Below are 15,339 nucleotides of genomic sequence, written 5' to 3'. Positions count from 1 at the left end.
TGTTGCATGACGTTTTCTGTGTCTTTCTGAAAATATTCTGAATGTTTTGTATCTCCCTCTTTCTTCTAATTCAGTTTCTGTTTAAAGTGTCAAATAGATGTTACTTCTTGCATGTTCACAGGACAATACGGAATACCAAGGTGATTACTTAAGTGGATTGCAGCACTTCCATTCCTGAATCACACCAGCTGTAATTTGGTGTTTCCTCATGGTTTCTCATGCCAACTGAACACATAACTCAAACTGCAGGCTAGTATTCAAACAATGACCATGCATAATTCCATATAGGAAGTGTATTTTTTTAGAATGAGTATTGGTAAAGTATACATATGGAAATATTTTACTAAAAAAATAAATAAATCACTTTCTATGGGAAAAACCCTCATAAAAACATCTCAGCCAAGGCATTAAAATTAAGGTTCTGTCAACACTTTCCTTATAACTCCTATATAAGGGACTTAGAACTTATGGAGATGAAAATGTTCAATTTAGATAAAATAAACAACTCCTTGCACGTTTGAAACATTTTTGTTTTGTAACATTTTGAAATTAAACAGGAAAATGGTTTTGAAAGTTTCTGTTGCTGTTCACATTTCACCTAACAATGTACAGATTAATAATATATTAATAAAGAGAAGGAACATAAAGCTTCTAATTCCTTGAACAAACTGTCAATTTAAAAGTCTAGAATTTCAACCTAAACAGTGAAATACATCAGGCATTCAGTTAGAGACAGATAGGAGAATCATTATGATTACATATCCAATGTTTCACAAACAGTAAACATCCTTCCTTTGAAGGATTTATTGCAGGCATTCTTTTAAAGTACTGGTTACTAATAAAATTTATTACACTATTTAAATGACTAAAAATGAGAATGGACGCTTTTGAGTCAGTGAAAAACTGAAGAAATAAACTTCAAATGAATTGTTCTGTATATTAAGTTAAAACAAAGTATTTCCTTTAGGACACTACTGTCAAATTACACTGATATTTGAGACCCAACATATTCTGTTGAGCTTTTTTGATGTGGTTTTAGAAAAGTTATTCTGGTTCCTAAGAATTCCGGTTGGATGTTTAAAACTGTGTGGGTCCAGAGGATAGGAAACCTTGTGAATACTTTACCTGATGTCACAACAACATGTAATGAAAAAAAAAGAAGGTAATTTTTACAGACACATACACAGAAAGCTACTTTTTATATAAATTGCAGTAGATAAAAATATGAGTATGAATCCACATACTCATATTTTCTCTTCAAGGCATGATTTATTTGTTTCCTAATTCCAATTACGGCATGACCTGCATAGAAAAATTGCCATGTCCACTTGATCATATTTACTCAGAGTTTCTTGGAAACAGGAAAAACCTTAATACTTAGTACAAGACAGCTTCTAGATGGAAAGAGCTTTCAGAAGCATCTTTATCAGATTATGGAGATGAAAGTTGGAACGATATTCTAATTAAAGAACAGAACACGTGTGTCTATTTCCTGCATTGTGTTTAAATGTTTTCCCTGTGTCTTTACATGCATAAAAGAAAAAAAAAAAAGGTTCCAGACAGGGAATAGCTGTACAATTCTTAATCAACTAAAATCCAGGAACCGTGATCATTCCTATAGTGAATCATCACACTCATTTGTATCGGTAAGTGTTCCCATTGGTTAAACCAGACTTTATTTCTTCCCCTAAATTTAAGAAGCATGCATACAAATGAGCAGCTTTAGTGCTGTTCTCAGTGCTGTCTGGCTTGCACACAGGATTTGTGGGCAACGGATATCAACAGAAAACTATAAAATATGTAATATGAGCAATCTCAAAGTGAATAAAGAAAAAAACATTTTTATAAGAACCTTGCATACAAACCTGTAAGATGAAGTGTTTTCATGATCTAGGACCATATTAGTTGCTAAAATCCCTCGTGCTGAATCAATTAGAAATGCTGCATTTTCATTACCAGATAAAATTGAGTATTCAGTTTCCCCATTCATCCCACTGTCAAGGTCAGTTGCAAATACCTGTTTGGGAGCAAACCTGAAACTTAATTCAAAATGTCAGAATGCAATTTCAGAAATAAAACCCCTTTGCTAAAGTCATGTATTTCTGGTTACTTTTGACTGCACAGATTTAAGCAAATAATCATATTGGTCCCCAGCATGACTGTCATGTGCAGTCACAAAAATCTGCTCATGATAGGAAGCATACAAATTCTTTCCCTGAGTAATCTGAAATTCAACTACATAAAGCACTAGGGTTGAACGTAATAATTGGAAACTGCTTATATTACTAACAAGCCCTTAACTTATTACTGCTATACTAACAGAAAAAGGATAAAATAATTAGATGAAGTTTTCAGATAACTTTCATGGAATAGTTCACTGATTACTTTTAAAAATACAAACCAGAAAATGCAAAAAGGGCAGAGGCAAGCTATAAAACCAGCAGAATAAGTAACATTTAACAACAGTGAACAGGTTTCTCAAAGACTCTTCTGTCTCTTTGAAGAGCCGTCTTTGCATTTTTCTGGTTGCTGAATAAGCATTATAATCAGTACAGGATCCAAACCATAGCAGAGGCAACATGACAGAGTGAATAAAGGAAATAGAATGTGTTTTGTCATAAAATTTTGACTACACATATGTGTTGACTGCTTTTTGATTTTTCTCCATTCCTGGACATATGTTTCTCTAAATACAATGTCCATCAGTTTCAAATCGCTTTGCCTTGGAGGCATTTGTAGCTTTCCATTTATTTATTCTCTAGAGGAGGAATATCTTTAGTACCTAACATGACCTTCGCTGTGACCTGACTTGCAATGCAAGAACATGAACTGAGGAAATAATGTGCTCTTCTAATCCAACTGATGTCTTCTTTTGCTCTAACATGGCCAGCTGGAAACACTTTCGGAGAATAGATCCATTCAGAGGAAGAAATGTTTACACATTTAAATTGAGACAAGCTGCTCTTTAGGCATCAGGTTTTAAATTGAACACTTGGGCTGACTCTACTATTCTGATGAGTTGAAAGTATTCTTTTTATTGCTATAGCCCTTTCAGTAGATGCTTTAATGCAAGACCCAGCCTTATATTATAACCAGAACCACAGCTTTGAATGGTGTTTTTCAACTACTTGAAGAGGGAAACAAAAAATTAAAAAGAAAAAAAAACCAAAAAAACACAACAACAAAAATGTATTTCAAGTCCAGCTGCACAACTATTAAGAAGATAAAGAATTATATAAAGAGTTATAATTCAACTTAAAGAAATCTGAAATGTGGTCTAGAAAAAAAAAAAATCGTGAATATTTTAGGTATTTAAACAAAGTACTAGCAACACCAAGGACCCTGCTTTCAGTTTTTAAGAGACAGTGGTCCAGAACAGACTTATCAGGATTGTAATCATGAACAGATCAACCAAATGTATTTTTAACTGCAGCACTGGGCTTGGAAAGGTGTATTTCCACTTACCTGTATGATGTCTGTTTTAGGACTTTGGCCTTCCCATACTGATGCTCTGTAATAGCTTTGCTCAAATTTAGGTACATTGTCATTCACATCTTGTATCAAAACTGTCACTCCACAAAGTGCTGAGTTAAAGCTATTTTCAGCCAAAACTGACAAATGTATTTTATTCTTAACTTCATAATCAAGAAACTTTGGCTCTTTTACTGTGATTGCACCTGGTTTATTAAAACAAAAAATAGAATAAAAAAGGGAGATGTGATATACGCATTCAGGGAAAACCATGCACTAATGCAGTCACGAAGGCCCTAACATATACGGTCTCCTTTACCGAACACATGACCAAATTCCAGCAAGCTCCCTTCCCACCATGTTCTTCTTCTACCTAACATCACCCTCCCATGCTAATTACTGTACAAGTCTTGGATAGTGGATTTTTTGCTGAACATCTACCACATTGGCAATTTCCTAAAACAAAGCTGATTTATTTGTAGAGGAATAGACACAGGAAGAAAGTGGCTGCATGATGTGTGCTTCTTGACATGTGACAGTGAGCCAGCTGTGCCTCTTGAGTGATTCGTGTCCTTCATCTGAGAGTGGCTACATCCAGCCCTCCATCTATATCCAAACTGGGCAACAGCTGTATCAACTTCTGCAATGTCCTTGAAAATCCACGGTCACTATTTTGATGTTCTAGGTAATATGGTAATATATTCAAAATTCATCATTACATCTAAACATCAAACATAGTTATTTGTATGTTAATTTCATTAGAACTGAAATTCAGGTTCACATAGACTTTTCAATAATAGTGCCATTAATATCTATATCCCAAGTTGTGATAGCAGAACAACTCATCTACTGTGCCTCTCCAAGCTAGTGCTTTTTAGTTTTTATTTTCTATGATGCAGCAATTATTGGCTATTGCTTATGGATCTGTCCAGTGTTCAAGAATTGCATCCTGAACATAAAGATTTCAAAGCCCTCAGGTTATCTCTCCTGAGTACAACACTTAAAAATTACTGTATTCTATATACAGAAAAAGTAAACAGTGACAGAAGGAATACACTCCAAGATGACAGAGAGTAACTGGAAGACTATAGTGTAGGGTGGAGCAAATAACCAAGTTTGAGGTACACCACCTAGGAGGAAAAAGTGAAAGAACCAGAGCTGCTCATTCTAGGGAAGTACACATAAAAAAGAAACAGGGTAGCAGACTCCAAATATCTAAAGAATAGGGGTTTTTTTGTCTTTGTCTTACGTCTACTATTACACTATTACTAGGTTAAGAAGTATTAAGTTTAAATCATTTCAATAAGCATTGAGGTAAGTATGAATAAAACCTTTCCAACTGCTAAGACAGACTACTGAGGGGGTTTGCAGAATCTGTGTTTAGATCACTTTGTACCATACTTTTTATATGAATCCTCCTAGAAAGGGAGAAAATCTCCGAAGTGCAATTAATTAACATCAGTGCTTATAAAGACAAGTAGAGCAGACCTTTGGGTATTAAAAATACATAACACAGAAACAGCATCAATATAGCTCAAAATATGTCTGCAGTAGAAACAATGGCTAGAGCTATTGGTGTCATAATTAATGCTGAGGGTAAGAACTGCTTTTAAAATGTCCTGAAAGGCTGCATTTCAATTAACATTTTCTAAAACACAAAAGAAAGAAACCAGAAGAAACCACAATGGCTCAAATTTCTCAAAGGAAGACTTATGACATTCACTGCTATAGAAATTCCACTACTGTTTGTGAAGAGAGTGCTTCTGAGACTCTTAGATACATCATGTAACCACTTTTCAGCCTGGTTTGGTAAAAAAAAAAAAAAAAGGAAAATCCCATTTGAGAATCACTTTCTTGAGGATAAACTTATCTCAGTCTTTTAAGATTAATCTTAAAGCACATCTTTATTTCAGTGAAAGAAAGACGTTGAGATCAAGTGTATGCACTTTAAGTGCACTTCATCTAAACAAACCAAACCAATTTTAACTGTCCATCAGCATCAAACATACTAGCTTTACAGGAGTAAAGCCACTTGATACCTGCAGACACCAGAATAATCAGAGACTAAAGCCTCCAGGAAACCAGGGAGAAAGGCAATTATTAAGAGTACAACTATTCACACTATTTATAAGGAAAACTGTTTACACTGTCTATGTCATCTCAGAAAGACTACAGCTATTCAGAAGGCAAATTCTTTTGATGCAGATGTTTAGGAGGTCAGAGGCAACCAGAGTGGCTATGCTCTCTTAGATGCCTTAGGTAAGAGCATGTAAATGCACATGGGGAATGTGCTGCTCTCCTGCCATCCAAATTTCCTGACTGAAGAGCAGGTGAAGCAGATCAGCTGCAGAACGCAGATACAGTTGTAAAAAAAAGAAAGCACAAAATTGACTGTCAGACTTGTCAAGGTTTGCCTGAAACAAAGAGCATCAAACTCAACAAGGGTCTAAAGCTTCTTACATTAAGAGTGTTTTGAAGGATTATGTTTAGTGAGTTTTTGGGCAGCTTGATGATGAGAAACAAAGCGGCATCTCAGCCTTGGATCACAAAACAATAGTTTATCAACTCGCAACACCTGATGATCAATAGTTGCTCAGAACTGAGTTTTTTAAACAGGCATACTGGTGTTCAACTTCTTTCCACATCAAGTTTACACTACTGCAGGTCTCTCCTGCAGTAAAACATTCCTGGTTTTACTAATGATTTATTCATTGTAACAAGAGAGTGATACTCTTAAGGCATGTACCCCCTGCTCTTGTGGTAGGAGCTTGCTTTATTTTAGAGACTAAGCTACACACAGACACTTGATGAAAAATATGTATTTATAAAAATGTACCTGTAATGGGGTGTATGGAAAATATGTTTTCCTTGTCACTGAAGATGCTGTATTTTATGCTTTCTCCTGTAAATTTGCGTTGATATGCTTCTATGGTTAGAAGTGATGTACCTATGAAAGCAATGCAACATTTTCATCATGTCCACTTCAGAAGGTTTCATTCTAATTTTGTATTACTGTGATTAATAGCAGGTGCACAGCCAAACATCTGTGCATTAGGTGAGAAGCTTCTTCATGAATTAAAATAGTAGACAATAACAACAGCTCTTCTATGAGTTACACTGCATTACAACTTCATAGACAAGGCACTGCCTATCCCTTCTTGCCCAGTGACTTACTCATCTGATTATAATTTCATCACCTGTCTAAATAAAATGATGAGTTTTAACTTCTCCTAACTGCAAAGATTTCCTAATTTTTCACACTACACGAATTACCACTTACCTGAGATCATATGTATTCCATTTATTCAGGCTATGCCATTTGTGGTCACTTAAATCCCACTTTTTCATTAATTCTTTTAAGAAAATTAGTCCTTTTTTGTGCAGCATAGGGATGCATAATACCCCTGAATCACCATAAAAAGTTTATTTTCACTCATTTATCTGAATTCTGTTGGGATTTCTAAACAATATTATAAATGAAATATTCTTTAATTTTTTAATTAGACATCTTTTAACAGAGGGAATCAAGAGATGAAACTGCATGCATAATTATGTGTCAATTATAGCAGAATCCAAATTCCATGAAAAGAGCAATAATTTAATACAGAATACAAGAGACATGAAATAAAAATCCTGTTTGAAATGGGATTAGAGGAAAAATGGAGAATCAAATACAATATATTAACAAAAATGCATTAAGTTTAAAAACCATTATCAAGATTTCCAAATAATTATTCAAGTGAGTTACAAACTTTTTTAGCATGTATGGCAATTTCTTTTAATGGATTTTAATTATGTAATTTAATTGTAATTGATTCCATACAACTGTGATGGAGTGAGGCTACTGTGCAACCTGAACTCTTCCCAACAGTATCACAGATAACTAGCTATTTTATTGCATTACAAAGAGCATGGTGTTCACACTCAGTGTCCTGGATGTCAGAGGCAAGGACCTGTATCTTTAGTGTAATAATGAGAGGGAGGAAACATTTCTGTTACAACTATCTATCTGCTACCTTTTTTTTTTTAAGCATTGCTACTGATTTTTAAACACAGGATATTTTGTTTTGTGGTTTGTCACTTGCTCCCAAAATCTATCAAAAGCAAAACCTTGCCACTTTTAACAGATACAATTTTCTGCACTAGTTAATATATTTGTAAGATATTTATAAAAAAAGTTCTGGAAGTAAAATAACCACACAATGGGTAAAGACTGCACTGGTTTTTGGTTTGGTTTGGTTTGGTTTGGTTTTTTTTAGGAATTAAAATAGGGAGTTGAAGGATGAATTTTCATTGCCAAGGAACTTTGATGTACTACAAGAGCCTGCAAGCACAATCATTCATGGCATCCTCAGAGCAGACTTGAAGATAAGAAAAAAGTTCAACTTTTGAAAAATGTCACTATTTATCTTCTAATGCTTTCAACAGTATTTCTGTTTGTTTGCTTGTATTTTTAAGAACAAAAACTACCAGAAGAAAAGGAAGCAGCATCATTTCTTCTTGAATTCCTGTTTTTCAGGGTTTAGGTTAATAAACTCTTGCTCTAAGTCTTCAAATCTTAACCCTTTAAGTTTCCTATTTTTTCACATAGTTAAAATTGTTTACAATTCTTTTTGTCAGAGAACAAACTTCTCGTTTCTAATACTTTTCACAGAGAAAGACTCCTTCAAATAGTGAATTTTGTAGTTCATTGTCAAAAAAATATGGCCCAAACTGGGAGGTTTGTTGTGTAAAACAAACAGGTCCCATACAGGTAAATAACAAAAGATAGTACCCATCTGATGAAGCTTGCAATTTCAAATACACATGATTCAAAAAGTGCTTCAAGTAGAGGTCACAAAATATAACACTTAGCTTGGATAAAATTAAGAGGAAAGTAGCTTTCTGGCTGTAAAGAAATGGCACAATGTGTATGACATCAACACTGAAACTAGTGCAAAGAAGGGAGGAGATCAGGTTCATAGAAGAATGCAAACTGGCTTGAAACACTATGCAATTGACTTCTGAATTAGTCTAATATGTCAAAGGAAATGAAGAGTGATTTAGAATGTTTATATTTAGGTTTTTTTGATTGTTTTCTTTTTTCAGTTCAATCACAGACCACCTAAATGCATTTGAAAGTACCTCAAACTGCTTTAAATTGTCTCACACCAACCTTTGCATTATGCCTGCTTGCTTGAAACTGAAGCATGGCAGCACAGACAGTATTTGCCTACCTGGGCAAGTACTGGCCATGGTGTTAGGCCATAACATATACACTGGAACTGAGTTAATGTATCATTATATCATTGTTTTCCTTCTCTCTACCAATTATGGTAGTCTCTTTCCTCCTCCTTTGCCACCTAACCCCCTTTCATCCTTGCCTTTATGTCTTGAAACCCCTTAATTGCTTATGAAAGAAAAAGCTAACAGCACAAACAGTAAGAGATTACTTACAGAGAGGCTATATATTTGATATCTAACAGGAAAAAAACATAGAGGAGTTAACAAGTTTTACTGGTGAATTTGTCTCCAATGAAGCACACAACCATTCAAGTAAAAGCTTGAAGAATAATAAAGGTTTCTCACCCTCTGGAGACTGCAGTACTGATTATTTATTGACTGGCTTCTAAGCACCTGTTGTAATGCAGTTTATAATATTTAAAGACATTAAATATTCAATAATAAACAAAAAGTAGAAGAATGCAGTTTTCTGAAGGTCAAACTTGGAGGTCAAACACTTAAAGAAAAATATGACCACAAGAACCAGGTCCTGAGGCACTCACACAGTTGAGAGTCCAGGCTAAATTAAGACCAGTTGACGAGTCCAGACTAAATTAAGGCTAAGGACCCTTGTCTGTGGCTTTTGTTGATTACACTATTCAGATTTTTGAGTATTTTAAAAATAAACTTTCTACTTTATTAGTTAAGGTAGAAAAATAAAATTAGGAGGAAAAGTCACATTTATTAATACCAGGTCTACAAATAATCAGTGAACAATGTAAATCTCCCCTGGACTAAATACACTGGTACCATTCATATTTATAGGGGTCCCAGGATCACATATATTCTATAAGCTAACTTCTATGAGAGTTTTAATTATAATCACACTTTTTCCCCTGAAATGTAAAATATTTTATATTTATTTATGCTTATATAAATAAAGTATTAAAAAACAGCAAAAAAAATTAGTATTTAGTAAAATCATGTTCTAAAAAGCATTTTTTTTAGGGTTTACTCCAAAAAGTATGATCTTCTTAGTAAATAAACTTTTATTAAATATACAAACTAATATTTTGGGATGAAACCCTCTTCTTTACCCTGCAGCTTTGCTCAATTTCCTTTAAACAAAACATCTTAAATCAGGAATTATTTATATTTTCTACAGATTGAATGGGACAGCATGTGACTATGGCATTCTGATACCACAGCTCCTTGGGGCATTTTGTAATTCCAGGGCGGATTTTCTAGTCTGACCTCAGATTTTACCTACACTTAGGAAAATTTAGGATCAGATCAGTTCATCTATTGCCATAAAGCCCTGATTTTAATTTTCTTTCTTTAAACCTAACAAAACCTATCTTCCCTCTTACTATTTTTTCCTTAACCAGAAGGAAATTTTAATGCAGGATTAATGCAGGTTAATCCCGTCTCTCCTGAAAAGACTGAAACCCCAGGATCTTTACTTTACTTTGCTAGGAAGCCTGACAAACAGGTTCTCAGGATATTTTCTGAACATACAAGTTGCTCCAGCAAGGGACAGACAAAATTGAGAGCCTGGAGCTCACCTATGGAGCACCCTGGTTTCTCTGCTTCCTGGACATCTAGGATGGAAGGCCCTATACATCACCACAATTGACTCTCAATTGATTTTATCAATTAAAAGACAGAAAATGATGGATTTAACATACATTGTGGTGGCATCCAGACTGTAGCTTCTGGAAGCAGCAACTCTCCCAGGGCAGAATCTCATTTGCAAAGTGACACACAATTAAACACTGTGCAGTGCTGACTCTAGCAAAACAGGGCTTTGAGGCCTTGGGTTGTTGGTGATTTACACTCACACAAAAAAAAAAAATCAGTTTTATGGTGTCCAAAACTACCTGTAAATTGTGGTCAAATTAATGGAATAAAACCAGGGTTTTTTTAAATTGAAGGACAAATGTGTTAAGGGATTTAATTTTGTTTTTGTATTTGTAATAAAAGCCATAAATAAAGCACACTAAAGAATATATCCTAAAGGCTCCCTACTCAGAGAGTTCAGTATAGAGTGAAAGGGAAATAAATACTCCTCTGCCTAAGAAGACCTGAACCTACACCTTTCATATTTCAGTAGAGCATTTTAACCACCCATGTACTGCATGCTCTACTCTTTCCTATTGGAAGCCTTTTGCTTTTTTCAAAATCCCACGTTTTCTGACAAACAAGGAAAGAGCTAGAAGGATGCTCTAGTTTGGTGCTTTGATTGATTAAATTTTTCAAAATAGCCTGAAATCAAAATACTTCATTTATGGTTAAAAAAAAAAAAAAGAAAAAAATGTCATGTAATTGAAAACAAAATAATCAAAACCCACCTTACTGCCTATTTTTGATGTGTTAATTGAAACATCGGTAGTACTCACAGCATTATATTTATTTTAAAATACACTGATGAAAATTAGGCTTTTAGTCCCAAACAGGCACAGAGGAAGGAATAGCTGAGCAAACATATCAGTAATTACCGCAACAGCAATCTTTACCTTTCATCCTTTTTTCTGTTTATAATTATCCAAGAATATTGATTGCTTTTTTGAATTTATTAACATATTTCTTTTTTACTGGTTCCTAATCAAATATGCAGGCTATTAGTCAAGATCCAAGAGTTCACTAGTCTCACAATACCCTTAGGATATAAAGGAATATTGCTTTTGTTTTACTGAGGGAAATTTGAACTATAAAGAGGATAAATGACTTGTTCAAGGTCAGCCTGATGAGGCAGTGTTTGAATCAAGAATACAGCACAGGTCAGATCTCAAAATACTTCTGGTCAATTGTACAGTGGGATTTGTGTTCAGAAAAATGTGAAAGGTGCTGCTTCTTGCCCTTTATTAGGATGAAGCAGGAAAAGGTACTTACATATATAACTGGCAGGAGATATAACTACTAATAGTCTCAGAATGATAAAAAGTAGAGCAGTAATTCTTATCACTATATGGAGCAAAAATAAGTCTGTAAGTATCTTGTGATTGAAACTGGTTTGTCTATAGGTAGCTTTCAACAGTGCAGACTCTACTTAGAGGTACACTGTAGAAATCTGTCCAAGTGACAATGTACTACAGTCTCCAAGTTCCTCTCACCTTCATCCCTCGTACTCGTCATTCACCTACTTTTGGGAAGTCCAGATTTTCAGTAAGGTTTTACAGTCTCTCTGCAAGCTACTACCATTCATGACAGGTTTTGCAAAACCAAGAAATGTCATGTTGCAACTGGTACACACCACTCATCTCACCTGAGCTTATGTGCATTGAGATCACTAAAGAAATTTTGCTAAAAGAATGAACCCACTGATGCTCAGGGCATCCCAGGCTGAGGGGTGGAAACACACCAACTTTGACAAAGAAGCTTCTGTTTATTGTGAGCATTGCTGCTGTACGTGGGCAGCAAATTCAAGCACCAAATAATGTCTCCAACTTCTTTTTTAATGCTTGTGCCCTGGAAAAGAGCAGACAGGTATTTGCTACATCCAAATTAACTTTTCCCTGCTGCTTCACAGGGAAAAGGCTTCCCTATACTACTCATTACAATTATGATTCCAAAATGAGGGGAGATGGGCAACTTCAAGAACACAAATTGGGATTTGATGCCCACCTGCTGCACTGTTCTCAGGCATGCTTGCTTCATATAGGCTATGGCTGAATAAAATCTCCTCGTCTTGTTCTTCTGTAAAGATGATGACCATAGCTGTGGCTGTTCGAGGTGAGATACCTTGATCTGAAGCCATCACTACCAGCTGGGTACTGAAGTCCTTGGAAGCCAAGGGCTCCTGAAGAATAATGTCACCAGTCTTCACGTCGATATGAAATACGGTTTCTGCTATCATCAAACTAAATACAACAGCTCCATTTGACCCCAGATCCATGTCTTCCGCTCGCACAGTGGCTACTGTCTCATTCACAGGGGTTTCAGCAGGCACAAAGGACCTGATAGGATTCTGCAAAAAAATGGGGTCATTGTCATTGACATCATCAATGTTCACCACAACACTGACAGTGGTGCTTCTTGGCAAATGTGTGCTACAGTCACTTGCCACAGCCCTAAATGTATACTGGGATTTGGTCTCCCGGTCCAATGCCTTCGTAGTAACTATAGACCCAGTTACACTGTCAATAGCAAATGCTCCAAAGGTGTCATCAATGAGGGAGTATGTAACTTCACCATTCAGACCATCATCTTCATCAGAAGCAGAGAGGTGCAGGATGGCTAAGCCTTCCTCTAGGTCTTCTCTCACAGAGATTTGATACTGGGTCTTTGCAAACAATGGGTTGTGGTCATTTTCATCCAAGACTGTTAGATAGAGCTGTGCAGTGGAGCTTCTTGAGGGACTCCCTAGGTCATGGCATTCAATTACAAGAGTGAAGCTGCTGATGTCTTCTCTGTCTAAGCTACGAGTGACAAGCAGTTTTCCTGAAGTGACATTTACTGTGAAGTATTCTCCAACGTTTCCACCTTTCAAACACATTAAAAACAAACCAGTCACAAACAATTGTTTTGAAAAAAGAATCACTTGTGAATACTGCTATGTTAATTGCAATAACATGATGCAATTGCTCATACAGCTGATGCACTCATGTGCCTTTCACATCTTTTATTCCTCTTATATGAATTAAAACCTGCTTTTCATTTAAATCAGTGGGTGGCAATGACAGTACATACAGAATGTCATATCATTTTACAGAGTGGCTATTTTGCTAGGTACGTATCTTTTAATAAGTTGTGCTGCTTTGAGAAAAATCTCCTGCAACTACGCTGCTGCATAAAGTGACCTCTTCCCAACCTCAGTTACAAATTCCAGAAACCAATAAAGCATTGCTGACAGTTCTAATTACTTGCTCTTTGTTCTCTTCTACAAACCCGTCTCTTAGAAGTGAATAGTTGTGCAAGGTCTTGATTTGGGAGGTGTGGGAGAGGGAGGTAAATAGGAATAATAATACAAAATATATTATATTTATTCAAGTATGAATAGGTATAATAAAGCAGTCAACAGAAAAGTCAGGGTGTTCGGTAACAGTGAATGGCATACCTACTTTATAATATGTAGAAAGACAATTAAGGATCACAAAAGATTGTGAAATTAAACCCAAGAAAACATAAAGGAATTTATACCTGTTTCTTCAAAGAAAAATGTGTTGGCTATTACCACAGTAGCTATTTGCCTACATTTGAGATACTGCTGAGGGCCACAAACCAAAGTAAGACCAGCAAACTTGTACTTGTGCAAAGATATTACAGGAGGGTTTGAACAGCTGTGGAGCTTACACTGGCACAGTAGACATGGGAAGAGCTTGACAATATGAAACCCAAGTATGACACTGCTAATTTCTCGGTGAAAGCAGCTCTCATGAAATAAAACAGACAAAACTAACAAATAAAATTAGATTATTGTACTTATTTGCAAGGGCATATAACATTCAGAAATTCCACAACTATAACAAAGGGACAAAAATATGCCCCCGTGATTAATGACTCCTTCTAACATTTGGTAGGTTTTTTTGGTTTTCTTTTCTGTACTATTTCAAATCCAGAAAGCAGGCTAAAAGTATGCCTGGCAAGTGCTTATTAATGCTAACAAAGGGGTGAATAATCTTTTTTTCCTCCACACAAAATAAGCATATGGACAAGGTGGGAGCTAGGGAGGCCTGGTAAATTCTACATCTTGGATACTGCTGTTTATATACTTCCTGATTTATGCTAACAAAAATGATGGAGTATAACTTACCAACTATTTTATATCTCAGAGCTCCATTATTGCCAGCATCCATATCTACAGCTCGCATAATGTAAATGACAGAAGGCTCTTGATTCTCTGGAATACAAATCTCAGAGGTGGGAAGAAGAAATGCGGGAGAGTGATCGTTTTCATCCAGCACTGTGCAGATAACTGTTACTGTGCTCGAAAGTGATGGGGTTCCACTATCTCGAACCAAAACTAAGATTAATGAAAAGAAAGCAAATTTTATACAATGGTTGCAGGTTCAGCAAGAGATGTTCCTTAATAATAGCAGAATATGAGAGCTCTTTGTGCTGTGTAAAAAGTGCTCTTCTGTACTGAAAATCTTACCACTTCCATCTAATTCAGATGGCACCAAAAAGGGTAATGCTGATAGTAACACCATACCCACCCTCACTTCTCATTTTAAGGCACTTGTAGACATTACACAGTTACCTTTAATACGGAAAACCTCCTGGGTTTCCCTGTCCAGTGATGCAGTTGTTACGAGTTCTCCACTGTCTGAGTTCATCTTGAAATTCTCATAATCAGTTCCTGGTAAGATTTCATACTGAAGCAGGGAATTCAGTCCTTAAAAGCAGAATGGAAGTCTTAGTAGAACACAGCCACACATTCAGGTCAACAGATTTGTCTCTTTTTTCTTCTCCTCCCTGGGAAATGGGTTATGTGTATGATCTTATTTTTAACACATTAACTGCTTTTTCATTAGCACACAAGATACAGATTCAAAATCTGGTTCTTCAAAATCTTTGTCCAGATGCTGCTTTGTGCCTAGCTTTTCCAGCTACTCAAAGTGACCCCAACAACATTTCTAGGCACTCAGGGCATGCCTCCAAACAAGCTGACGTATTAACATGATGCAAGAGAGCATTAACTTAGTGGAATCGATACATTTGTCTTCT

At 35.8% G+C, this 15,339-nt stretch overlaps 1 protein-coding gene across 1 annotated transcript in view; it reads right to left on the bottom strand.

Annotated features, from left to right (window-relative positions):
- Positions 1–15,339, bottom strand: part of DCHS2 (dachsous cadherin-related 2) — a 66,682-nt gene that overhangs the window by 12,008 nt on the left and 39,335 nt on the right. Inside the window, exons 10-15 of the mRNA XM_061373798.1 lie at positions 14,873–15,007; positions 14,426–14,635; positions 12,298–13,155; positions 6,308–6,418; positions 3,466–3,677; positions 1,866–2,017 (exon numbers count right to left, since the gene is read on the bottom strand). Of these exons, the coding sequence (XP_061229782.1) occupies positions 1,866–2,017; positions 3,466–3,677; positions 6,308–6,418; positions 12,298–13,155; positions 14,426–14,635; positions 14,873–15,007 (1,678 nt within the window). The remainder of the gene's footprint in view (positions 1–1,865; positions 2,018–3,465; positions 3,678–6,307; positions 6,419–12,297; positions 13,156–14,425; positions 14,636–14,872; positions 15,008–15,339) is intronic.

The sequence above is a fragment of the Neopsephotus bourkii genome, unplaced genomic scaffold (genome assembly GCF_033783945.1).
Source record: "Neopsephotus bourkii isolate Nb327-2 ecotype Australia unplaced genomic scaffold, CSIRO-AGI_Nbou_v1 NB_168, whole genome shotgun sequence".
NCBI classification, from domain to species: domain Eukaryota; kingdom Metazoa; phylum Chordata; class Aves; order Psittaciformes; family Psittacidae; genus Neopsephotus; species Neopsephotus bourkii.
The sequence above is the reverse complement of the archived record's forward strand: the minus strand, read 5'-3'. Positions and strand labels throughout refer to the sequence as shown.